The sequence below is a fragment of the Hakea prostrata genome, chromosome 11 (assembly GCF_041222555.1).
Source record: "Hakea prostrata isolate BN-2017 chromosome 11, UWA_Hpros_2, whole genome shotgun sequence".
NCBI classification, from domain to species: domain Eukaryota; kingdom Viridiplantae; phylum Streptophyta; class Magnoliopsida; order Proteales; family Proteaceae; genus Hakea; species Hakea prostrata.
This window is the reverse complement of record NC_142610.1, coordinates 5797219-5825092: the sequence shown is the minus strand read 5'-3', so window position 1 is coordinate 5825092 and position 27874 is coordinate 5797219. Positions and strand designations below refer to the sequence as shown.

The window sequence follows — 27874 nt, the reverse complement described above, 5'->3', positions numbered from 1 at the left end:
ATTGAGCTGCACCCAGTTCTGGTTCGATTCAAGTTTAATTTGGTTTGGGTAACTAAACTCATCTGATCACCTAAATAATTTGCATAACTTAGTTTGCAATTAGGATTTGGATCCTTGCACTTTCAAATGCGAGGTTGTGTTATTTTTCATCTTTAATTCGTTTCTATTGAAGTTAGGATCGAACCTATATGGGTTTGCTAGGGTTTGAATGGGTGGTCTGGGAAATATTCAAATTCTTTAAGGTCTTATATATTCTTCAATGGAGGAAAGATTGAATCCACAGTCTGAGCAAAGGTCTTGTACTTGAAACAAAACTAGCCTTGGACAAACCCATTTTAGTTGAAACTCAACATGTACCTAGAAGATTCTGGGTTTGGGGTTATCCATTCACAAATTTTAGCTCCATCCAGTTTGCCATGAAACAAGTATTTGTACTGGAATCAGGATCTCTAGGATCTGGAAAAGCTTCCGACCACATTGTTCTTGGAGCTTTCAGGTTTGAATGTAAATTCAATAAACACACAGAAGTTAGGCAGCCACACAGCTAGGCTATAATGTTGCAATATTTCAAAACACTATTCTGAGATTACTTAAGCTTGCATACATACAAAAAGCTTTAGACTAACTTAATATGATGAGTTGAAGAATGCTACTTTCCTTTTTTTCTGGATCAATAGATCAATTTATTGCTCAACAGCATAGGAGAAGCTCCTAACTGATATTACAGATGTATTTACAATGAAAGTTGACAGGTCTAACCACTAGACTTCAGAAAGTTGTCACCTGCACGCCAGAATTCGTCTAATGGTTTCTATTGCGCCTAGGGTAGAAGAAGGAAGACGATCCATAACATACAACTAGGCCATGATACTTGTTCTATGGAAAAGAAAAAGTGAAAGAAGACTCACATACAATTACATTGAACTTCTGGACCTGTTGTTTCAATCTTAGAATACCAGTACCTATTGTATAACCATACTGAATCAGCTTCTACAGCATATTTGTTTTCATTTCGATACCAGCCAAAGTAAGCATGGGTCCGGTTCTTAATAGAGAAAATACCATGACCATAACTGGCTTCGCGGAATGCAGAATAACTTGGTTGTGGCTCTGTCATGCTGCAAAATTTCAAGGAATTAAATTAGAAACAAATATTGATGTTTTATATAAGAAGAACAAAGCAAACATAAACCACCACCAGGCAACAAGTTAAATGTATTCTTACATGGTTGTTAGACCTTCAAGATTTCCTCCATCACCAATTGTTATGTATACAGGTGCATTTGGATCACTTATAGGTGTGCATAGGCCATTTGTAATGTTGTATGCGATGTTTGATATACGCTCCTGCAATGAGGGGTAAACGGTGTTTTTAGAAAGGAAAAGAAAACAGCAAGTCTCATACTATGATGCCCTTTCCTATTTAAAAAGGATGGCTATATAGCAAAGTTGAAGCACTTGCACACAGGCGTTTCCTAACAACCACTAATTTTCTCCTGGCTAGGTTTCACAGTAAAGTCTTTCTTTTCATTTATTTTTTAATTTCTTCCAGATGAAAGTTTGAACCACGACTAATCAAAGGTACCGATAGAATGAAAAAACCAGAAAAGACATTGTAAGCATAAATATTACATCCTCAGAATCAGATATTTCAATCTGAAGGGCATATATTCCTGTGGCAGCAGAAAATACAAGTTAAGAGTTACATTCGTAAGTTAATACAAATTTGTGTTGGATATGCGTTTCCATCAACCAATAAAATACTTTAAATTGAATTAATTTTTGTGCAATTGCATTTGCCATAAGATAGAACTTCAATTATTTACAATAGAGACTGAACTACATTCAATGCATATGATTGTTACATTATATATTTCTAGTGAACAAGATACCAGAAATACAATTGTAACTACTCATAATCATGCATATCAAGTCAATCCGAAATGAGTAACGATGGTTTGCAATCAGGTGTTGTTTAACACTTTTAACCACAAGACTCTTTTCATAGCTTAGTCTGGTCTTCAGACTTGCAAGGTCATCACCATTGCAGACTGGACCTTGAGTATTTTGGTGAACAAAAAGTTAAAGTCAATACTGGACAATTATCAGTGCATAATATTTACATCTGGATCCATTCGTCTGAAAATGGGAAAGATTTTCAATGTGGAATCCATTTTTTGCATTGGGAGAATACCAAGTAGGAAAGCATTGACAATGATTGGACTGCATTTCAAGGTCATTGGCACTTCTGTAACTCCTAAATGAAATTAAATATTACTGTCATTTAGAGAGCAAACAAAGCTAAGAGTTATTCCGTCCGCATCTTTGAAGAATAAAGGGTAAGATCCTTACAGCCCCTCATATCATAGAAAGGGACAGGCCCTTCTAGGCAGGAAGAGACCAAGCAAGAGGCATTCTGTTCTATAATTGTAAGAATCCTTGTTCCACATTCCTCTACAGGAACAAGAGCAGATCGAGCTGACAAAGAGAAGGGTTTGGCTGTTGCTATCAAGACATCAAACTTCGATCGAGATGGAGATGAATTACTATCATTTTAACTAATTGTCTTTAAAAGTATTTTATAAAAAGAAAATTTCTTTCACCTTTGGGTGATAAGAAACCCCTAGATTATGCTTCCCAAAATATATTAATGTATTAACCCACCTTTAGAAAATGAATGCAACAATAATCCTCGAAATTTCATTTACCCAAATTTTCATTACCTTTGGGTAAATGAAATTTCTCAAATTATTATTCATTCCCACTTGAATGCATATACTATCTTTACTTAGATGATATCACCTTTTGGCCAATGTCACCAAACTTTGACTACTATGGCAGACAATAAGAGAGTGGGGTGATGCAACTTTGGTGGATTGCATTCCTCCTCTTATTATCTGTATCCAAAATTTGCAATCGGAGTTCGAAAACACGCACAATATATTAGTATAAAAAACAACCAGCTACGGGGTTAATATACAATCATAAAAAAATAATAATAATAAATAAAAATTTCAAACGTATAGAATCTAAGAGATTAACTTATTTAATTCTGAAATAATATTGTGGCACAAAAACAGATTTCAAAAACGTTTATATAGCACAAACAACTTCCAAAAATGTTTTTATAGCACAAACAACTTTCAAAGACGTTTTTTTTTGCATTTCCCAAGAGTCCTGTACATCTACCACATTTTTCTATTTTTCTTGGGGGAAAAAGTCTCTCCTCTACTTCTTCCTTTTTCTTTTCATAAAAGATAAAAATATCATTAATTATTTATATTATAATGAATTGAACAACTATGAAAAAACCCATGTACTTTGAATAATCATTACCTTTTCGAAACTTCAAATCAAATTACACGGTTTTCTAGTGATAAATATTAAAAGATAACTTTCTTTTAATGTCTTTTGGATAATCTTACTTGCTCAAGACATCAAATCAGTTTACACGATTTTCAAGAAGGCAAATACTAGACTTTTAGAACCTTGATCTGACCTTTCTTTAAAGTAAATATAAAAAAAAAAATCCTTTCAAATCAAATCACAAAAGAAAACAGTTGTTTTCACTTTCCCCAAAAAAGTTTCTTTTTCTAATTTGACGTTTCAAATTGAAAATTTTCCTTTTTCTGATTTGACATTTTAAGAGAAGGAAAATTTTCACTTTTTAAACAGAATTGAAAACTTACTTTCTATGAATCTCCTTTTCAAATTTCACTTTCCAAGAAAACTTAATTTCATTTGAGATGGGGCCAAATCGGTCCATTGTGGAAGTGAACTAGGGTTTGGGATTACTATTATAAACAGCTACAATGGGGTCCCTCCAATTACTTAAGTCTTTTTGTTCTCTTCTCTCTCCACAAGAAAGAGGTACGGTAGAAAAGACGATGAGATTGGAGAAGGCTTTATCACTCTCCAGGTTTGGCATTCAATGTTTGGATTAATCTTCTTCAACAGACAGTAGTGTAAAGTATGCAAGACCCTCAGTAAATATTACATTGTGTTTTAATTCTTGTATGGAGAGTCGATTAGGGTTTTGACAAAACCCATAGATAATCTAACACCATCCACTTGGCAGGATCCCACTCATGACTTAAGTGTACATCATCTACTGATGATTAGGTGAAGAAGATAGGCACCGATTGAAAGAAATTCTAGTTTTGAATCTCTCTATAATTTTTATTTTCCCCCTAGAACTACTGTTTTGAACTCTTACCTCCATTGTTGAAGAAGGGAGACCCAGACTACTAAGTGAAAAGACCTTCAAGTGCTGAAATCTCTAGGCTATTAATTAGTTACTTTGCCCTTCTTTGAACTCTTACCTCCATTGTCCAAGAAGGGAGACCAAGCCTACTAAGCAGAGACACCTTCAAGTGCTGAAATCCTTAGGATATTAACTAGTTATTGTAAACCTTTTTTTGTTTATTTTGAACATCCTAATCCAACAACTGTGACAAAAGTTTGATTTTAAATTTTCCCATCCCAAACATTTTGAATATTCAGAAGGATAACTAACATCACCGAACACTATCAAACTTGACTAAATTTAAGATCTTACCTACACTAAAAGATAAATATCTTAAAACAAACCAACATTAAGATGAAGGACAACAACTTACAGATCTTTCGTATGCATGAACATGGCCAGCAAATATGACATCAACTTTGTATTGTACAAACCATGCTTCATATACTACTCTCATAGCTTCTCCTTCCATATAGGCACCGTAGTAGCTGTTATACAATGGTGAATGCATAAGGATGATCAACCATGGTGTCTCACTTCTATTCACTTTAGGTAGCTCTTGCTGAAGCCAATCGTACTGAGAACTATAATAGCCTAGAGATTTCAATTGAAGCCAACTGTTACTTCCAATATGATATCGGGAATATTTAGATGTATATGATCAAAAGCTATATCCAATAATTAGTGCAATCAGCATTAATGATGTAAAATGCTTACATTTGCTAAACAATTTTATCAACGGTTCAACCTACCAAATGCTGAATATGAAGCCAGAACAATGATATATGCTGGACCTCGCTTGATTGAATACCAAAATGGTGAATTTGATGATTTAGAGGGCACAAAAAATCTGTTTGTATAGGGCTTGTAAGGTACAGTTTCACCCTAGAACAAATAAAAATAGCATCATTAGCTTATTATACATATATATTATAGTTTACTGTATGTATCCTAAAATATAAAACCATTGCAAACGAAATGAGCCTAAAGGATCAAATAAAATCAACAGCAAGAATGGCCAGTGTCAATCACTCAATTCCATTGATTTCCTGGCAGAATAGATGCATATTCAAACAAAAAACTGATATTGTATTTCTTTACACCTATTATGAAAGATCCAACTGCTCTACAACTACTGTTGAAGTCCAGCGAAGGGAAGGACTTCTTTTCTAGTGGCGACAACAAAGGACATTATTGTCCTTGGATTTCTTGTGTTATATTTAGGTTAAATTCTCTTTTTCTGTATTGTATTCTGCCACCTTTGTCAAGGGCAGAAAAGACATTATCATTCTTTTAAATAAATATAAAGGAAGGGGCTGTGATTATAGTAAGCACAATCTCTACTTGCAGCTTCCTCTTCCAGCTTGCAACTTCTATTTTCTGTTCTCTTCTTCTCAGCTCTTTTTCTCTCTTCTCTCTGCTTTGGGCTAATCATAGGTACCTAGATTCTAACGTTGCATCAGAGAATCTTTGGTTAGCTTAAGGGATTCCTCTTCTCTATCGCCTCTAGTCAGTTTTTACATTCTTTTCTCCTTTACCTGGTGTGCAGCCACCTCTTGCTGCTGGAACTGCAAGGTAGAGACTTCTTCAACAAATTTAAGTAATCTACCACTTTCTACTAGTACTACTGTTGAAGCCCAGAGTTCACTGCACTACCAAACTGTTTGCATGGTGAACTAGCCCCTAGTTTACATACTGAAGAAGGTAACAGAATATCCAGGTAAAATGAATAATCTTGGTTCCTTAAGCAAGTGATGTAGCAATAATTTCAACAGAAGGTGTATATATATCTCAATGGCCAACTCCCATCGTTTATGGTATTAAAAAAAACAAAAAAAACAGTAACAAGAGGTTTTTTCACACCAGAAACTGTCTTCACCTTCATCCTTTTTTAGTATTTCTAACTAAAAACTTTCAGGATCGCTGTCCAGATAATAATTTTTGAAAACTGGGCTATAAGACCTTCATCCTTTTGAAGTATTTCTAACTAAAAACTTTCAGGATCTCCGTCCAGATAATAATTTTTGAAAACTGGGCTATTTTTATAGGATGTCTCTTTAAAAGTGAAAGTGAAAGTGGAATTCAAATGTCAAGAATTTCTGGTTGTATGTTAAGGTTTGGATAGGTTTTGAGTGCTTACAATTTCAGGATCCAAATCGATCTCATGATTTCCCACTGTCCATATCCAAGGTTGATAAGCAGCACTTCTTTCTATGAACCTGAGCCATGTATCCCATCTAACATTGTCGTGAAATGGATAGTTATCTGCGTAAGAGAAGTCACCCACATACAGCACTGTTTGCCCCTTTATCTGGTTCATTTCATAATGAGTCAGCGTGCTGTTTGAGTTCAAAGTCTGACCAAGGTCCCCTGCAAATGATGCACTAGACTGTGAAATCCACATGAAAACAAGTCTAAACACTAACACATAAAATCAATATTTTGTCACCAGGATGTATTACTTCACTAAACTGTGATAATATGATGCATTTCAGGTTTTTGAATCCAAAGATTCCAAACAACATAACTCAATAATTAGTGAGCTTGGAGAACACATATCATTTAATAAGAGTACTACTGAAGTTGCTTGAGCAAGTAATGCTAGAGTTACCTATGAGACCAAATGTATAAGAAACATCAGGCCCAACTGCGGGAGGTGTTACAAACCAAAATTTCCGTGTAGTGTTTCCAACCCCAACCTCGTAATAGTATTTTGTGTCAAACTGCAGAAATCAAGAAAATGAAGATTTTAGTTCATACATTCACCCTAGATTCTCATTTGCTTAAAAGCGAACTTTTTGTTTGGCAACTTAAAATTACGTATAGAAATGCATATTTCCTGTCAGACAAGATTGAAATTTAAAGGATAATTGCCAGCCACAAGGACACATCTACATTTGAATGCTAAACAACCAACCTCCAAGTTAGATACAGTGCAGTGATGGATAAAGCCTGAAGAATAGTTGTAGTACTTATAGGTCAAGTAGATGCCCTCTGCACTGTATTTTTCCGCGCTGCTCTCAGTCCAGTAAAGTACGGTGCTGGAGCCTGGTTCATCTTGGGTGACCCAAGACACAATTACACTCTGCCCTACAAAGTCCCCTTGAGTTATATGAACCTAGAGACCAAAAAAAAAAAAAGCAACACCAAGTTAGAAAAACAAAAACTTAAACCTTAATGTAAGAAATATATTTAAAGCTTGAGTTGCAAACATAGATTCATTTCAGGAATCCAGTATCTTTCCAAGTTTTCTTCCTTGATCTGTCTTTTTCTTTTTTATGTTTTTAATCTGAACTACTGAGCTTAGTTTCCTTTTCTATTCTACAGTTTACAAAGAATCTGCCAATCCAATTCAACTTCATCATGTGCATGTTAGTACATGACAGCCTACTGCACTACATGTCAGAATTCAAAAGTACCGATGGAGAGGAAGAAACAGAGCCTTCGCCAGAGAGGGAGAAGGAAAAATGAAAGTTACATGGGAAGGGGGAGTAATGTGCAAGGTGTTCAATTGAGAACCAACCTAAAGTAACAATTGACAACAGGTTGCAGCAAAACACCAAACTCTTAATTGAGCGAGAGTAAAATGCGGGATGGGGGATGTCACATATTTTTCCTCTCACTGTGTGCTCAAAAATGTAAATGCTGAAGTCTTGGAAATCTGAAGTTGGCTTGAAGAATAAGGACTACACCAAAGAAGTTCTAGTTCATCCTACCTGTTTGTGTTCGTTAGGTAGTCAAGAAATAGTAAGCATCGTATTCAGAAGCTATATGCAGCAGTGCTAAGGGTCTTAAGATGGATTTGTGGAAGAAACATGAAGAAGAAAGTAAGAGATGAGCTGATTCCCCGATAATCAACAAGGCCACAAGAGTCACTTGAGATCATACGGTACCTTCAGCAAAGGCCTAGAGATGCCCCACTAAGCGGTATGATCCTTATCAAAGGAACTAAAATTTTCTATTAAAAATGTTTTTTGAGGGAAATACCCTCTCAATCTGACGCTAGCTAGCACTAGTGCTAGATCGAGAGGTTTCCTACTTGGAGTAGGGACTCTTTTTTTCTTTTCCTGGTAGAAAAAGTAGGATAACTCTTTGAACTCCTAATTAGTGTAGGACTCCTCATGAAAACTCCTATTTTAATTATGTTTTTGTTTTCTTATCTTTTCTATTTTGGTTTTCTATTCTGAGGTGGAGTAGTTTCCTAATCACTCTAGGATTAGTTTTTCTATTCCTACTTACTCTGATTGAGTCAATAAATACCCCACTGGGGCCTATGAATAACTCATACTTTATGAACATGATCTCTCAAACTTACAACATGGTATATCAGGGCCTAAAGCTCAAATTTCGATCCCTCCTTTTGAAAGATTCTGCCAAAACAATACAACTCGAAGCTTTTCCACAAAATTGCAGCAAGGACCTTTTTCTCTCAATTTTCCATTGTAAGAAGGATTCATTCTTCTTACAACTGTGAAGCTCCTGTCCTCAAGTCACTTAAAGATTGGAAGCTACTTTGAGTACAAGTCAGTTTCATTCCCTAGCTGCAGCCTTGTTTACCCATTTTTGAGGACAGAAGTAAAGGAACTGAACGTACTAAATAGCTGCCATCTTTTCTTTTTTTCTCCATGATCCATAATAAAATATAAACCTAAACCAGTTCTGCCTTGTACCTGTTCTCTTCATACCTGAAGTTTTTCTTTAAAAAAAAAAATTCATCCTCCTTGGAGACTTAAACTAGCGACATTCTGAACTTTTTTTTCTGCCGAACCTTAGCCGTTCTTACCCTTTTACAGTCTCTTTTTGAGGGCTGTAAACAGTAAACACTTCAGCTCTTCTGAATGTATTTTTTTCCCCCACTACAAGTGGTTGTAATTCTGCGCTGGTTGGAACCGTCTACTAGAACATTTGGGTGTTCCAATGCCTCTTCCCATGACGCTCCATTGTGACAATACAGTTGCTACAAGCATTGCTATGTAATGTAGTACAACATAACAACACAAAACATGTGGAATTGACAAACATTTTATAAATGAGAAGTTAGAAAGCGGCATAGTCTGTACGCCATTTGTGAAGTCTAAACATCCAATAGCAGATGTCTTCACCAAAGGTTTACCTGGACAGATGTTTCATCCTGTTTTGACCAAGTTGGGCATGTGATATCTATGCCCCAACTTAGGGGGAGTGTTGTTAGAAGGAAACATCCCTCTTGATTTGACGCTAGCTAGTGCTATCTAGATCGAGAGGCTTCCTAATTGGAGTAGGACTCCTCTTTAAAACTCCTATTTTGATTATGTTTTTGTTTTCTTATCTTTTGTATTTCTGTTTCCTATTCTTGTTCGACTAGTTTCCCAGTTAAAGGATTAGTTTTTTTCTATTCTTACTTGTTTTTGTATTTACTTTCCTACTCAGAGTATGACTTACTCAGATTATAACTATAAGTAATCCATTGGGACCTACAAATCATAGTTTCTTAACAATTATCTTTCAACCCATCAACAGAAAAAAAATTATTGAAGCAGCTAAAAGAGCCAGGAGCAAGGCCAAAATTACCATAGGAGAAGTTGTGAGATGGAACAAGATCTCTTGAGATGTCTTGCTTTTTTGTGAAAGTGAGACAAGATGATTGGATAATTCCCCAACTTGGTCAAGATCTCAAACAAAGATTTCAACTCAACCAAGACTCAACCGAAACTTATAAAAGCTTCATATTTTGATAAAGTGAAGATACCCCAACTCGACAACGCCAAGACAGACCTATTGTGCCCCTTTTGTGCTGCTGAAGCTGGAGTTGCCAGATTCTTAGTACTCCTACACTATCTCTAGTTCATTTCATCCACTTGCAAGCTCATCTACAAGGAGGGCTCGATGCCCTTAAATCTATTTTTTCCTAAATATTTGCTCAGAGACTGTTGGATATGCTTATTCCAATACAAGTCATGTGCTTGGTGGAACTGCTTAGCAGTTGGCCTATGTTCGCAATATGGCATCATGTCAAGTTGAGCCTATGGATTAATAAATGAATTTTAAAGTTTGAACTTTGAATATGTGACTTTTATAAATGAACTTGTTTGAACATTAATGTATGTGTAAAGGGCTTTGTATGAGTTTATAATGTATACATAGAGCATTATCAGCTTTTTGGGGTATAATTGAGGGCATCACTATGTTTAGAAGGCTGGACAGAAAATTTCAGCCCCAATGACACCACATACCCCTCAAGTTGGACCATTGAAAGAAGAGAGGAAAAAAAGAAAAAGAAGCTTACATCAGCTTGCCCAGATATTTGGCAAACTAGCTACTTTGAAGGAGCAAGATCTCCCTCAAGTTCAAGTTCTTGATCTGTGTTTGTGAGGAAGGACATACACAGTCAAGTCTCGTACGGAAATATGGCCACAAATATAGCTTCCTGAAAAGCAAGTATCCATGTGGGCGACCCCATTTAGCTGAAATTCTCCTGACTTTACTAGGTTCTGCCTTCTTCCTCTTTATTGCATCTTTCATTTCTTTTTTTTATTCCTTCCATCTTTCAGTTGTCATTTTCCAGTTTTCATTTCAAGACTATATTCTTCAGTCCTGTTTTCCCCTATATTCATTCCCCATTTAATTATTAGCCCTCATATTTCCATATTCTGATTTGCTTTGATCCCTCTAGTCAACCCCATTAAGTTCGTATAAGGCTTTGTTTGTTGCTGTTGTTGTTCTTGCTGCTGGCTTCAGTGAAATCTAATTGGTAAGAACAATATGTACATTCAGCAACACACCCCCCCCCCCCCCCGCCCCAAATAAAAAAAAATTACAGGACAAAATAATAAATGAGTCAGTTTCTAGAGAGCAACATGCAAGCATTAGCACATAGAAAACAAACTAGATGCGTGTAACTGACATGTGTTTGAGATGAGGGATTTGCCTTCTACACGTTCTTGAAGGCTTTCTTCCTCAGCTGGGATTTTGAAGTACCCCTGTTGGTAGGTACCTAGTTTCTCATGAGGGAGATAGCCCCCCATGAGGATGCTGGTGTTCTATACTCTTTTCTATATTCTTTATTATAGATTTGTACAGAAACAAGGATGCTGAATTGTTTCATTGCTCAATGACCGAATCTGGAACCCATAAATACAATAACAGCATGGTGATAACTTCCACTTTTAACATATAGCGTACAAATGGCAGAAACCTACATTCAGAAAAAAGATGAGGGAGAAAAAAAACTCAGCAAAGATAAACTGAAGCACAAAGTGGAAGCATCAAGGCATCAAACCGTAAACAGATTAAATATTTCCACAAGAAAGTGAAATATTTCCCTAGAGTGCAGAAGAACTGCCGCTAATTTGTTAATTTTGATCAAATACGAAAACAGAAAATTACTGAAGGCATAATTCAGAAAAATAGTAAGCTGATAACACAGAGAGAGAAGACCTGCTGTGGTGCATTATAGCCAGGGGGCACTCGAAAAACATCACTGTCAAGCGGCATATCAATGGGTGGATAAGCATCCCTTACAAAATTGCTAGTGACTCCTCCATGGCACAACAGAGCTGAACTCATCAAGAAACCCACAATAACCACTGCAAGAGTTCCCCAATTCCCCATCTTAGCCATGTCTGCGGCCACAGTTCTGAGCTTCTATCCAGCTTATAGAGCATCAAAATCCAATATTACATTTATATACGATTGCCCAATCAATTGAAGCGAGAATCCTCAGCGAATATCCAAATCCTCCGTTCTGGGTCACATCAATTGTTTACTTGTGAGAAAAGAGTAGGTGGCTATAAAAATATGAATTTTTCGCTTTCTCCAATGCTCATCCAGTGTACTCTTTAAGTCTTTTTAATAAAACCGGAAATTAAAAAATAAAAAAAAAAAAAAAAAAAAAAAAAAAAAAAAAGAGTTTTTACCTTCCCTTTCATTAATGTCTCAAATGAGCGAAATGATCCACTACCTTAGGAACGATTGATTACAAGTTCTACGCTTTCCTTCTGTTTTCACTTTGTTTTGGTAGCTTCAACAATAGACAGCCATTGCCAAGAAAGGCTGCTAGCCAACACTGTAGAAGTACCACCCTTTCCTTCCTTGGCATTCCTGCAATGCGTAGGACCACTCCTTCCGTGCATGATGTGAATCCACCTGTAACTTCTGTTCTTCCCCTTCATCTTCACTTTCAAACAATTAATACCATACAATCCTTACTATAGCCGGTTGGATTTTGAGGGTCAATTTATTTATACCCCTAAGAAAAAATAAAGATTCGGAGAGTTAAAATCTTAATTAATTATTTATTTGTTTTATTTTTGTATAAAAATAAAAATACACTTTTTATATATAACAAACAAGGAAATTGATTCATTATAGATGTGTGCCATGTGTCCCAACATCACATCAATTACATCAAAGAATTGATTGATGTGGTTGATAAATGAATTTCAACCATATAATGTAATATGGGACACGTGGCACACATCTATAAAGAAATGGATGATTCATTTTTGAAAAAATTCCTATTGCATATGTTATCGAAACCTCTCTACTAAGAAGTGAGGTTTTCAACCATTCTACTAATCTTCCATTGGCCGATAATTAAGTGCCAATCATGATGGGTGGGTGGGTTCGGTGCAAAACACCCAAATGATTCGAACCAGTTTGAAATTGAGTTTGCCTTCTTAGAAATTGTAAATTGTTAATATAAGAAAAAGAGAAAGAAATGAAATTTTGTCACCCCCACCCGTCTTGGAAGTTGGAACTAGGTGACTTGCTTTCTTTCTATTTTGTTAGAGATAATTTATATTAGACTCTCTAGATTAATAGTCCTAAAGATAAAAATGAAGCATTAACAATGAAGAGAGGTAGAACATGCCACTAGACCCTATTGGTACTAAAAAACACAATATCACGAGCTATATAATATGCATAGATATTGGACAACATTATGATAAAATGAAACAAAGTTGCAGATGTAGGAGAATAGTACAAGTTGGCGAGAAATGTTTCCCAAGTGCACAACATCTTTTATATTTTTATAGTTTGATTGGATATTTCAGTCATGCTAGCATGTGTCCATATTCTCTAGGATCTCTACCCCTTATGTAGATGACTTTGCAATCCTCGCATTGCTCCGCCATATATTTAGTAGGAGACCTATCTTTGAGTGTTTATTGGGAGGCTCAAAAGTAGGCTTTCCTCCTAACTTTGTGGTTGAAAAGTGTGAGAGAAGCACATGGTAAATAGATGATTCAATCTTTATTGTCATATAAGTATATAACATTAGATTTATATTTTGAGAAATTTTAGTCCCATCCACTAAGTTATCCAATTTATTAGTCAGACCCCCTATTACTAAAACCATTAGCTCAGTTAGTTTATATTTAAAAACACTACCCATGAACTTTACTACCAAACTTTGTAAAAATTTACAATTGAGAGTGGAAGAAATTGTAGATGGTAAAGGAAATGAATAATTGAGTTGATATTTTTGTCTTTCTAAAATTTGTTACTTGCTTACATTAGTATTTTAACTGTAAATTTTTTTATAATAATAAGGGTTGTCATTGATATATTTTCATCCCATAGAAAGTTTGAAGGATTAATTGAATAATTCAAGGGACAACACTGATTTTAGGGGGCAAAGCATGACATTTCATGTTGAGGACATGAAAAACAAAAGCCCTTTATTACAAGGATGATGTTGTATTGATTGAAACTGGCCTCATATAGGCATCCAAAGTGCCAAATCAATATTCAAATTGGCCTTTAAATCTTATAACTTTGTTGATTGACCTAAACGATTGTATTAAAACTAATGTTGTCATGTTTAAGTCATCAATCCTCCAAAAAACTTTTATTTGACTAGTTATTATGGTAGATACAAACTATAGTGTGTATGAATTATGTAACTGTAATTCCTAATTTGTTTTGAAGGTTTTTTCACTAAAATAAAAAAGAAAAAACGAAAAAAGAAAAGGTTCAATTTTAAACAACACTGGCGACTCTGGTCCGGTCTGGTTCATCTCTCTATGTTTATTGTTCCGAGTCGAGAATTCCCAGCACTTCCACTGCAATCCTTGTTTCTTTCTTGAGATAGAAGAAACCCTGAACTAGTTATAGGAGAGACGACCTCACACAAGCAGCTACAGCTGAAAAGATCAATTGGTGAACAGGAAAAAGAAGATACAGAAACGAGAGGAAGAGTGAAAGATGAGCAGCATTGGTACTGGTTATGACCTTTCGGTCACTACTTTCTCCCCTGATGGCCGTGTTTTTCAGATTGAATACGCTGCCAAAGCCGTCGATAACAGCGGGTATTTTCTTTTTTCCTACTTCTCTCAACTGTGTTTTCTTAGATTTTGATTTTATACAATTTTTTGAGGATTCTTAATTATTCGATTTTGTTGACAGAACTGTCGTCGGCATCAAGTGTAAAGATGGGATCGTTATGGTTAAGTTTCTCCGAAATGAATATATTTCAGTAACTATTTTGTTGGGTTACTGCTAATGTTTTGTCATGGTTTGGTTTTAGGGCGTGGAGAAGCTCATTACTTCAAAGATGATGTTGCCCGGTTCTAATCGGAGAATCCACTCTGTTCATCGTCATTCCGGAATGGTATTCTCTCTCTCGCTCTCATTCTTCTAATTGTTAGCCGTCAAATTAGTTCCCCACGACCATGACTAACTTCCATGTATAGGTGGAGGTTTGGTTTTCTATGACCATGAGAACTAGATTAGATTAATCATATTGCTAACTGGTCTGTGCCTGATTGACCCCATCGAATTTTAGGTGATCATGTCTTCCCCAGGCTTCAATTGTCTTTTGGTTCCCAAGGACAGAATGAGTTTGTAGGGGTCTTATCTTCAAAATCGGCACTTCTCTTACTGCAACTTGTACTCCAAAATCCTAATTGGTGTTGTTGACAGGATTATTTTTTAAACAGATGCACACTTGATAAGTTTAGGATTTGAAAACTCTTGTTAGGCTAAAATGTGTAGTGTTAGAGAGTCCAAGTGATAACAGCATCCACGTACTGATTATGTAACTAATAAATATAAGAAGTGATCCCACCTTTTTGACCCATCCTCCATGTTTTATTTATTTTGCTCTTTGGTTGTCTGTGTTACCTGTTTCTTCTTATTGGTTAGTTGATTCTTTTGATGGGACCCACTTGGTTCATGGGTGGACTGCAGAGGCAGTGGTTATATTAGTTTGGTTGATGGCATGGATGTTGAAGGGTGTAGATGGTAGGGTTTACACCATAGTTGTCAATGTGTCACCTAGGCAGGCAACTTGGTTGCCTTGCATCCAGGCTCCCTCCGAAGCCTTTTGTTTGCAAATGCACTATGACAACTATGGGTGGCTGTCACACTCTTTATCAAGCTGGTCTTGGATTTGTTGAGTTATCCTATTTCTTTCTTTCCTTTTGCTTATTTTAGTAAGCACTATCTTGTTCCAATTTAGCAATTTTAATAGTCCTCAGTTTTTTATTGCTGATATAAAAGTTCTCTGTTACCTTTTCTATTTCATAGGCTAGATTGGTTGATCATATACTCACTTCATAATGTACTTTTCCTGTTGCAGGCTGTGGCTGGATTAGCTGCAGACGGTAGGCAAATCGTTTCTCGAGCAAAGGCTGAGGCAAATAACTATGAAAGGTCTGCATTGTGAATTACGCTTGATACATATGAATGTTTGTCATGTTTCAAGGTGAATTAAACAGAATTCCATGAAAAAACAACAATAATTTAGCTTTCCCATTTAGTTGGAGAAGGCTTTGATGAGTTGCCTTTACTTGATGGTTAGTAATAGTTTTCATTCCCTGGACAACTGGGCTTTTGTTCCCTCCTCCTCATCCCTTCTTATTTATTCTATTATTTTTCTGCACTTCTCCTTCCTTCTTGTATTACTGTCAAGCAAACAGTCTATTGACTGGGCACTAGTCTTTATCTCCTCTTCTTCTTGCCTCCACGTGTCTTGGGCAGTCATTAATCACTCTAAGCTGACCTAAATAGTAACATTTGAAGTTGAAATGATCTGAGGTAACTCATCGTTGAATCTCAAATTTGATTTCTGTTCTGCTGCTCTGGCCTGCAATGCCACCTGAAGTTTTTAAGTGAAGCGATGTGTCTCATTTGTAATATTCTAGTTCTCTTTTCACCCTATTATTCAGTTTGAGAGGTTGAAACCCATCATTGTTAATTAAGTCTATTATTTATGTTTTTGGAAATACCCTTTCATTTCTGTACTATTCTCCTTCCTTTTCTATTGTGACTTGCCAAACTAGCCCCACTTATTTAGTCACTTGAAGTTCTTAACTTCTGTTGTTGGTTTTAAGCCTTTAATTAATTACAAAACTATGACAGGCCATTTTACTTCTCTGCCTTTATCATAGGCCTAATCTGACCCAAATTTAGTGTTCTAAAGCCTCAAAATTTCATCACTATTAGATTTCAATTCATGAAATTGAGTAAGGGAAACTGAATCAATGAACATACTTGCTTATATACTTAAAAATCTTATAGCTAGTGGAAATCAAATCGATCATTCTGCATCACAGTAGCCATGAGGAAGCAGGCAAGCGGCAGTATTTACATATTAATTAATTACTTGCTAGTTATCTTTATTTACCTCTTATGTTTATCTCAACCGTACAGTGTCTATGGTGAACCCATACCTGTGAAAGAACTTGCTGAACGTGTTGCTAGTTATGTGCACTTGTGCACACTCTACTGGTGGCTCAGGTGGATTTATTTATTTTTCTCTTGTCAATTATACCTTTCCAGTGCATTCTGTAGTTTTTTTTCTCCCTTCTTTCTCACAAAAACCAATGATGCAGGCCTTTTGGTTGTGGAGTAATCCTTGGAGGTTATGATAGAGATGGACCACAATTGTACACGATTGAAACATCTGGTGTTTCATATGTGAGTAATAGTATTTGCCCTGTGAGATTCTTTTGGTATGGCATAAAAGATTGTTTTGTAATCTAGCTAATGACAGGCAGATAAAGGAGGAAATATAATATCTCATGGCATGTCTGAATCACATTTGTTTTTGTATTTTGGTTAAATTTATAAAGTAACATTCCATATGTTTCATGGTGATATTACATTGAAATCCCTACTAATTTGCAAAATAATGCTATTGAAATTTGTTATAGAGATATTTCGGGGCTGCAATTGGAAAGGGGCGACAGGCAGCTAAGACGTGAGTTCAGCCATTTACTTTTTGCATAACCTGAAGTACTTACAAAAGCCTAAAAATGTTTGCCAATACAAGTGATACATGTTGATGTTGCAACATGAGGAATAGAGATTTGTTTTCCTGCATGCAGGTATTAGATTCATGGTGGGGACCCCACAATGCAGTTGGGTGTCAGCTGCTGACTGCATATGGGGAGTGGGCCCCACTGGGAATCCGGGCTATGGGTCTATTATGTGGATATAAAATTAGATAGTAGAATTCATTAATATGATAACCATCTTTTCTGTGGACTTTATTGGACTCATTGTCATATCCACTAAAGGTCATTAAGTGGAGATTGATCCTCTGCATGACAATGATCAGAGTTGGTTGGCTCTTGAATGGTATTTGTTTCCTTTTAGTACTTGTTTTTATGTTTCAAGGATTGACTAGTCCAGATCCTGGTTGGGTATTGGCTAAATTGATTTTTAAACAGTGCAATGTATCATCTGATCCTGAATGGTTGATGGTCAATCTGGGTTTAATAAGCTGGCCTGGATCCAATCACCAATGGTGTGATCCAAATTCGTGGAAGTTTCCTTGTTTTATGATGAGACTCAATAGCTGTGAAATCTGCTTAGTTAGTATTTGAAGGGTCCTTGACTGCTGTTGATGCTCTTATTTAAAGATCTCTATTCTACAATTATGATTCAGATGATCAGTGAATGGTTATCTTAATCTTATAAATTTTCTGCTGGAATAGCTTAATGAAAATGCTGATATATGATGCTGTTATGACTTATGTGGACAGGGAAATTGAAAAGTTGAAGCTTTCTGAAATGACCTGTAGGGAAGGAGTCATTGAAGTTGCGAAGATGTGAGTTATTCCCATTACTATTCCTCAAGGCTGATATAATAATAATGCTGTTTGATTCATTGCATATATTGGAAGTTAGATTTGGTGGGTGCAGTGTCATCAGCTGTGGGTGGGTGCTAGTCAAAGAACACTTAATTATGCGAGCCTCTTAAGCCACCATGTGTTGCATGTCATATTCTAGTCCATTCTCTTGATTTGCCCAATTATCGCAGCATAAGTTTGAGGGTTATTTGATCTCTAGAAGAGACCTCTAGGTCAATGCCATATACACTGAAGTGTTATGATTCTTTGCATCTTATGATATCACGCAATACAGCTGACACCTCGCTATCATTCATCTTTATCTTAAAAGAGTAAGATTCTGAATGGGTACACAGTGAAATGCGTACATTCTGTCTCAATCATGAATTTTATCCAGTGGAAATCTTGTGTGGTGGTAGGCACATCATAATGCTTAGTTTCTGCTAAAATAATTAACTTGGATGAAATTGGGTTTGGCACTGAGAGGAGTGGTTTGGTTTGCACATCTATTTTGTATTCTGATTTTAGGATTGTTTAAGATTTTCAGGTTCAATGTAGTTGTCTTTTATGCGCAGAGCTAGAAAATTTGATGTTCTTGTGTTTTTTGAAATTTTATTCATTACACTTGTGATGTCTAGTTTTGCATATTAGGAACGATAGTAATTGATTATTTTGTTATGAATAATTATTTAGCTATTTAGGGCAAGAGCTGAAGAAACTTGGGGAAATATTACTGCTATACTAATTTTTGGTTTGTACTGATATTTTTCTTTTCTGGACCAAGTCCTCCAAGATTTTTCCATTTCAATTGTTGGTCACAATTTTCTTTTCTTCTTTCCATTTGTGCAGTATATATGGGGTACATGATGAGGCAAAGGACAAGGCATTTGAATTGGAAATGAGCTGGGTCTGTGAGGAGTCAAACCGTCAGCATCAGAAGGTGATCTTTTTGTTTTGTTGAGAGAAAGTAATTTTATTTTGTATGTAGGAAAATGTTTTTCTGGTGGACTGCACCTCAGTTATTAGGTTCCTATTTACACAACTGATAAGGGGAAGAGTGCAGGATATCAGTCAGAAAGGTAGAGAGAGTCCTACACTGGGCTCTCCTTTCATCTGCCAAATGGAACAGAAAGTCAAAACATTGGATGTTTAGGGTTGCCAACCAGTCACTATTGCAGTTCTGTGTCATGCTTCTTTAATAATTTGCCTGTTTTTCCTTTCTGCTTTGCTGCTGTGTCTAGAACATTGTCATAGTTTTGTAATAATGATGATAAAAGGGTGAGAGAAATCTGGGATTAACTTGGGTGTAATGCCTTAGAGGATAGACAATGTACTTATACAAGCCTATCAAAATTAGATCCGAATCTGAGTACGGCAGAATCTTGAATTCATGTTTAAATCTGCACTGTCTTTTACCTTAAGATGTAAGGTCAGAAATTCGTAATGCATCAGTTCATGAACAAAGAGAACTTCATCTAGCGCATTCATCCAAGGACTTCTGCCTGTTTTAGAGAGGGACACCCCTTATAAATGGAGAGATTCTGCATTGCCAATGAATGGTGAAGATATCTAGATAAAAAATTAGCTTTGGTTCTAAATTTTCTAAGTGCTTCTCTTCAATGTTTATGTGGATATAAACAGAATCAATCACACTGAATTGTTTTTGGCATTCCTTGATTTTAGTCTTCCTCTGGGGTTTCACTGGGAGTAGGAAGTGACGTACTATTTCTAATTTTGTCCTAGATTTTGGAATCAGAGTCCTGAAGAATGTAAACTCTTTCTGTCTCTTAAATTGACCCTTAGAAAATTAGATACTTTGTTGTTTGTTAAATAACAGATTCTATAAACTGATACTTTTTTATAGAAAAAAAAATGCATAGAACCACTTGGAAATCAGCTGCTGCTTTTCATGCAAGTTATTTTTTATAAGTGAGAAAGCATTCTATTAAGGTCAGCTCATGCTTATCCCCACTAATTGGGATCAGCTACAGGTCTGGTATCTTGGCATTGATATGAGTATGTTGTGTGGAACATAGGCAGATTTAGTGTCAACTGTGAGTCAATGTCACTTTATTGATTACTGGACAACCCAGTAACGTGCAATTCTTGGCACAGTTTTACCCATCTTGAATAGTAGGGTTGGTCACGATGATATTGGTTATTGAGGTTATATTTCAGTATAATGTTGCACAATACTTAGTGATCATTTTCCAAAGTTAGTATTTTGATGGTAAAAAACTTCGTAGGTGTACTTAAATTGTATCTTCTTTTGACTTTCCCACGTTGAAGCTCAGTCGGGTCCCAATTGTCACTTATTGGTTGATGGTTGTTCCAATTTAGGGGTCTTCTTGGATACTCCCTTTCGAATATTAAATGTATATAATGCGTTTGGATTATTGGAACCTGAAGTGCAGAGAGGGACAAACAAGTTAGCATTTGGTGGATTTTGACCGTGTGTTTTGGGATTTCTGGACTCCTTGCCTTGATTGACTTGGTGGTGCACTGCACGAATCTCCCATACATGGATGATATTGATTGTATATTTAATCCAGCTATAGAGATGGCTAATCAATTGGGTTGACCTTATGCATTTTCCCTCCCTTTTACGTTGTGGTTCATTTTGGTTTTATCTAGCACACATGCTGTCTCACCTCTGCAAGAACACCAATTTGTCTGACTACCAGCAGTTTCTATTTTCTTTTCTGTAAAAAGGCCCAGTATCAGAACCATTTCCTGTCCACCTTATGTGGGACCTTGTGAAAGTGGGACTTGCACTTGGTTACAAGGGAAGCATTGAAACTGGGTTTAAATCAATTAAGCATAAGATGTTGGGATTCAGTTGTTTAACAATCCTGTTTGGTTATGCCATTAGTTGCATTGCATTTGAATTCGTTAGAGTCTGAAGATGTGTCTGATTTTTTTTTTTTTTTTTTGGTAATAGATGTGTCTGATTCAGTGTCAGCTAAAATGTGGCATACATATTCTTTTGTCATTAATTTTAGGGCTTCTTTCTGGGTTTCAGGTCCCTGAGGCTCTCTTAGAGGAAGCAAAGGCAGCTGCCAAGGCAGCGTTGGAAGAAATGGATGCAGATTAAGAGGTCAAAGATGATCATATTGGTTGTGTCATTTTGACACCATCTTTGCTTCACCATCCTCATATATTTACCTTATTTTAATTGCTGTTGTGGGGGATTTCTTGTTTTCTTTTTGAGTCTCAGTTGCTAGATGAGATCTTGAGAAGAAGTTGAGGCAACTGTGGTGACAGCACTGAAAGAGACGTTTGTGGACTGACAACAGCTAAAATGTTTTCTTTCAGCCATCTTGGATATCAGTGAAAGAACTCCATTAAGCTTGATTTCTGTCTGTAGATTTGCTTGTGGATTTAGTCATTTGTTATTGGTATCTGGACATCCTGAACTTTTCTTTGGTTGAAAACATTCTAAAGTCATATTACTGATGAGTCTTCATATATTAGGGAAACATGTTTAATGATATGATAGAAGTCATTGGACAAAAACTTTTCTGCTCGGCTGGTAGCAATCATAAATCACTCTAGCACTCTTCTTTTACCCCCTTTTTTATTGTCGACATGCATGAATTTGCCTGTCTGATGAACGTAGCCTTCCACTTTTTTCTTCCCCTGGACGTAGAATCTCCGCCTCCAAGTTATTTTCACTTTTCCTCATTGTTGATGTGTAGAAAAGAGGTGGAAAGAAGGGGGTGGGGGGATTGTGGGGTTTGAGTTGGGATGTTGTTGCTCTCAAAGCATTTAGGTGCCAATGGATGTGTCAATCCGAGATGAGATGAAGCAAATCGGAGTATGATTTAACCCCAAGAGGCAGAGTACTCCCAAGAAAGAAGTCAGAGACAAAGTTAACAACATCACAGGAAATAGTTCGAGATAGATTGATTGGAAGAGGTTCGGAAAATGAAAACCATCAAGACGTGGTGCTTTGAAAGGTTAAAGGAGAAGAAAAAACTACAAATCTCAACAGCAAGGTTTAAAGTACCGGTAACGACTATCGTATTGGTTAGGTGATTTTAAGAGACGTATCATCTTGTATCGAGTATTGTTTCGCTTTGACTAATGTATTTTAGCGTAATTCAATGGAGAGACGTATCGAGATGTATCGTATCGATTGTGTAAAGTATGGATACGTATCAGCTAGTATCTTATAGTATCGTGGGAATACTTTAAACCTTGCTCAACGGCGGTGGGAGTCACACAAAGGGGTATCTTGTCAAAGTCAGATACAGTGGGATCCAACACAGTGGATGAAAGGAGGGGAGGGTCTAGCGGATTGGAGGGGAAAATAATTTCATCATAGTCAAAGAAAGCCAAAGCAACATCCATTTGATTATCAACTTCGTTATCCTCTAGATAATGTTACAACTTATACTTCGTTATCCTATTGATAATGTTACAACTTAAACTTCTCTTGTCAGTATTCTTCCTTGTAGTTGGATGACAAAACCAAGTGTCATGGGGTCACCAAAATGGCGAGATTTCTAGAACTTGAAGGCTTCTGCAGCATTGGAATTCCAGTCAACTTGTGTAAATCCATAATTTCATTCCAATTGGAAAGAATGAGAAGGGGGGGGGTGTGGAGGAGTTGGAGTAGGCCATCTCCTCAGAGGCAACTTGGCACTCCAGCCTTTGTTGGCAACATTGGCAAAATCGGGATGGGATTGCCAAACATTCTGAATGGAATAATTTTCTGAAAGAAAGTTTCACCATTTTTGTGTGGAGGCAAATAAGATTATGATTAGATTCTATTGCAGGCAATTTCGAAAGGGGAGCCAAAAGGAAAAGATAGATCACCATATGGGGCACTCAAAGGCTCTATCAAGGCATTCTATAACTAGGGAAGGGGATTTATGTTTGTTGCTTTAGGTATATCGGGATCTAGGGAGCTTTGCTTCATCTAAACTAAAATCTTTAACAAGGGCAACAAGGCCAGGGGAGAAAGAAGTTTGGAAGGGAGAACCCACTTCATTAGCAGCACAAAAGAGTTTTATTACAATTACGTCTAATTATGTAAAGTGCAGGTTAGCCAAGTAACCATTGAGGGAGCCCCAACCCTGTCTGCTAAGTTGGTAGTCGAGGGAGCAAATGGGAAGATCACACTTCATTTGGAAGGATCTTGCTTAGGTAGTTTGTCTAAAGTGGTGGTGCTTGTGGTGCCCAATGTTGGATGCATTCCACTCGCTCAAAACACCATGTGCATAGGTAATTAACTAATGTGAAAAAATTAATATACAATCTTGACTTATCTTTCTATGGTTTTGGAGGAAACTTTGCCCTAATATTCATTTGTTGAAAGAAGAAAAAGAGAGGATGCGTACACCCTGGAAGCAGTCTTTGATAATCAAGCTTGTTGGAAAGACAATTGCATACAAGTGGAGACCGATAGGTGCGTTAGACCTCATTGACATTGGGAACGCTTATTGCATCGCTAGTTCATTTGAAAGATACGAATGGACTTTGGATCATTGTTGATCACTATCTATTAGTACGGAGGTGGGAACCAAATTTTGATCCGGAAGGGGCAATTTTAAAGAAGCTAGTTGTATGGATTCGATTTCTTGGAATATCGGTTGAATATTTTGATCCCCTTTTCCTCAAAAGACTGGGTAGCCAAGTGGGCGAAGTGATCAAAATTGACACCACAACTGCTCAAGCCATGAGGGGGAAATATGTGAGGGTGAGTGTAATAACCCCCGTATTTCTAACCCGGGATCCATATTGTAGGCCCGAGAACTCGAAGGTTTAGCTGGGTAAATTTGTGGAGTGTCCGGATAGAAGTCCATGATCCATACCTTGAGCCCATGGATCTGGATTCTCTTGTTGAAGAGCCTGCCTTGCTTGGTAGTTGGACTTCTGGAAGGCAAGGGATGTCTGGAGATGTTTGGAATGAAGGTAAGACATCCCCCATGTGTTCATTAGGGTTAGGTTATACTTGGACTGCAACCTCCTGAGCAAAGCACCCTTGTATAGCAATATACTAGGGGGCGGTTGCTAGTGGCTGTTGATTGGACCAAGCGACCGCCCCAAGCTACCACCTGGTCCTGATTGCGGGGTTTTGCCCTATTTTGCCCCCAGACTTCTATAAATAGCAACCCTCGTCTATTTTACGAATATTATATTCGGAATTGCTGTTTTTGGTGGTTAGGCGGCTGTGGAGACGTGCTGGAAGGTGATCTGAAGTACTGTTAGTGTTCCAGAAGCTTCTACTGTCTTTTATAGCTGATCTGGTTGAGGTAAGTGATCCCCTGTTCACTTATACTTTACCTTTGGATATGATTAAAGTAGATTAGTTTTCCTCTTTGGTTGTTCATGATCTTTCTATTACAGTACCTACCTTTTTAATGATCTTGATGAGATCAGGTTCGAAAAAGAAACCTTGCTTTCGTGAAAAGGACTGATCTAATCAAGGGGAGGATTCTGGGTAATCAATTTGGTGTCAATTGTTAGGTTTCGTACTACCCTTGGTTGTGGGAGTGTTAGATTTGAAATTCGGACCATGATCATTCAAAAATCGGATTGAAAACGGATGATCAGAAGCTTGAGTTTCGGATTGAAACTCACTGTTTTTGGGGCGGTCACTAGTGGCGGTCGCTCAGCCTAAGCGACCGGCCCAAACGACCGGCAGGTTTCTAGTGAGCTTGTAACTTTTGGATTTTGTCTGATTTGATTCATTCGACTTACATATTAATGTAACCCTGTTTATAGGTGTCCTCTGTTTCCAATAAAAGTCTTATAATTGTTTTTGGTTTGCAATTCAAAGGAATTCTACTTATTTACAGGAAAATTGCTCATCAAACAACCAATCAGATGAAGTCACTACTAATATTATGCTGGTAGGGGGAGCAAATCAACCCAAAAAAAAAAAGCAAAAATTACTGCTGTTGCTAAGGTATAAGAGGATACTTATGGTCCTTGGATGCACGCCCCAAAAAGAATCTTTAGCAAGAATAATCGGAAGATTACAGAGGATCGGCTGGAGTTGGTGGTGGTGTTCAAGAGGGATTTACAAAAAGACAGGATCAAATAGGAAACAGAGGAGTTGGAGTGGCGACAGGTTCCCGATTCATGGTGCTTTTCTTGGAAGAATCGAATGTGGTGGAATTAGAATCTCAGTCTGAGTCGGACACGTCTATGGCTCCAGAAACGGGTCCACACGGTAGTCTCAACAAAGTACTAAAAGGTATCGAAGTCCAAGATTGGAAGGGGAACATAGAGCCCTAAGACAAATGGAGATCAATCATGTGTTGCCCAATGTTAATGAAGTGACAGCTGTCCAACATATATGCAAAAGATATGAACTTCCCAATGAATTACAACGTGCTCAAATATCTTTGGGAAATCTTAAAAATAATGGAGGAGTGGACGACACGTTGGTCAATCACAATCAAGTAGAAGAAAGAGATAACCAAAATCCTAATATAATCATTAGTGCCGCTACCAATGTTGAAATTGATTCACATATGGAGGGGAACCAGTTGGCTCTACGATTGGAGTTGGGAAAACCACCTGATAAGGAGGGAAGCGAAGATACTTTCTCACTAGTAATGCTCATGAATCAAGAAGTGACACATCCTATAGGGGTTGATGTTAACATGATGGTTGATTGTTAATTTTCCATTTTTAGTTATTTATGAAGATAATTTCTTGGAATTGCAGAGGGGCGGGTAGCAAGGATTTCATTACCGCGTTCAAATTCTATATAAAAAAAGAAAAGCCAGATGGTGTAGTAGTGATGGAAACTCGTATCAATGGCCGAAGGGCAAAGGATGTCATCTGTAAAATCCAAGGATAATTAAGTTTTGTTAGTGATGCAGTGGGTATGTTAGAAGGTATTTGGTTCATTCTTTTAAGTCTCAGTATCATGTCTCATTAGTCCGTAATTGCTTTAAGTATCTATTATTGGAAGTGGTGGAGCATCATCTAACAAAAGTTGGATTCTAGCAGCCATGTATGCAAGTCCAGTGGACACAACACGACAGGTAGGTTGGGATGAATTATACTCGGGATTTGGGGTTGAGTCAAATCCCGTGTTTGGTGTTGGGTGATCTCAATGATGTGTTAGATGAAACAGAAACAAAAGATGGAGCCCCGGTGTTTGTCAGGAAATGTAAGAAGTTTAGAAAAAATTTGGATCAGTGAAATCTGTTAGATCTAGGTTTGTCTGGTCTTAGATTCACTTGGCGAGGTCCTAAACGGAGGGGATTTAGGTGCATCTATAGAAGACTTGATTGTGGATTATGTACAACAAAATGGTGTTTGATGTTTCTTGAGGCTACAGTAACAGTGCTTCCTAGGATAAAATCTAATTATCATCCCATACTAGTTGACTATCATTCTCATAAAACCATGCCTTGTAAACGCCTGTTTCAAATGGAGCCTATGTGGTTTACTCATGAAGTCATGATCAACTTGCTGATGTAATTAAGGAAGGGTGGAAGATGAGTGAAAGATTGCCGAATGCTTTCTTCTACCTTCAAGAAAACCCTCTTGCTTGAAACAAAGATACTTTTGGGAGACTAGATAAGGAGAAAGGAAGCTCAAGGCAAGGCTGGGAGGGATCCAGAAACGAATTATTGAAGGTATCTCGAATCCTTTTCTTTTTAATTTAGAAAAAGAATTAAGGATGGATCTGGAAAAGATTTTGAGCAGAGAAGAAATTCTTTGGGCCCAAAAATCTCGTAAAAATTGGATTTTGCAAGGGGACGAAACACACAAGTATTTTCATATCTCTACCATTGCTCGCAGAAGGAGGAATAGGGTGGAAACTTTAAAGAATAAGGATGGCAATTGGATTCGGGATCCGACTCTTCTTAGATCACATGTGATTGATTTTTATAAAAATTTATTTTCTGGAGGAAGCCAAAATTTGCCATCTTTATTCTCAGCACATAGTTTCCTTACTCTTGATAATGATTGGTTAAGTATGCTTGACTCTGAAGTGGCAGATGAAGAAATTTTCAAGGTAGTAAAGCAACTAGGACCTTGGAAAACTCCTGGCCCTAATGGGTTTCAGGCCGCCTTCTATAAAAAAAGTGGTCTATCACTGGGAATACGGTCTGCAATACCATTCGGGATGCATTTGCTGGAAACATGGACGACAAGTTGAATGAAACATTGATAGCTTTAACTTCGAAAGTGGATAGTCCATAAAAAATTACTTAGTTTCGTCCAATTTCTTTGTGCCTTGTGAGCTACAAAATTCGGACCAAAGTGATAACCAATAGGCTAAAGGAATTCATTCCTTGTCTTATTGCCCCAAATCAGACTAGCTTTGTCCCTGCCCACCAAATTCAAGACAATATTGTTGTTGCTTAGGAATTGTTTCATGCTATAAGAAGGAAAGAGCGCAAGTCACAGTACATGGCAATAAAAATCGATCTGGAAAAAGTCTATGACAGAATTCAATGGGATTTTATTGCTGACTCTCTTTCATATGCAGGTGTGCCTAGTAACCTCAAAAAGATAATCATGCACTGTGTTACTTCTTCCAAATTAAATGTTCTGTGGAATGGAGAAGTTACATAATTTTTCCAACCTAGTA

At 37.0% G+C, this 27874-nt stretch overlaps 2 protein-coding genes across 3 annotated transcripts; one reads left to right on the top strand and one right to left on the bottom strand.

The window, feature by feature from the left end:
- Nucleotides 1-538: 538 nt before the first annotated feature.
- On the bottom strand, nt 539-12054 carry LOC148999756 (purple acid phosphatase-like). The gene is made up of 8 exons (XM_089139530.1): nt 11663-12054; nt 7164-7364; nt 6858-6969; nt 6387-6616; nt 4999-5131; nt 4620-4840; nt 1226-1347; nt 539-1118 (listed from the first exon to the last, which is right to left on the bottom strand). The coding sequence occupies exons 1-8, from the start codon at nt 11843-11845 to the stop codon at nt 905-907; spliced, it is 1416 nt and encodes a 471-aa protein (XP_088995656.1). The 5' UTR covers nt 11846-12054; the 3' UTR covers nt 539-904.
- Nucleotides 12055-14265: 2211 nt separating this feature from the next.
- PAG1 (20S proteasome alpha subunit G1) lies at nt 14266-21903 on the top strand. Of its 2 annotated transcripts, XM_089140078.1 has the most exons (11): nt 14266-14538; nt 14636-14675; nt 14757-14840; nt 15810-15883; nt 16883-16969; nt 17065-17149; nt 17386-17432; nt 18220-18285; nt 19156-19246; nt 21329-21403; nt 21524-21902. In XM_089140078.1, exons 1-10 carry the CDS (start codon nt 14435-14437, stop codon nt 21398-21400), a joined length of 750 nt encoding a protein of 249 aa, XP_088996204.1. In that variant the 5' UTR covers nt 14266-14434; the 3' UTR covers nt 21401-21403; nt 21524-21902. The 2 variants fall into 2 exon arrangements, with proteins under 2 accessions (XP_088996204.1, XP_088996205.1); XM_089140079.1 differs by having other exon boundaries at nt 14408-14538; nt 21329-21903.
- The last annotated feature ends 5971 nt before the right edge of the window (nt 21904-27874 follow it).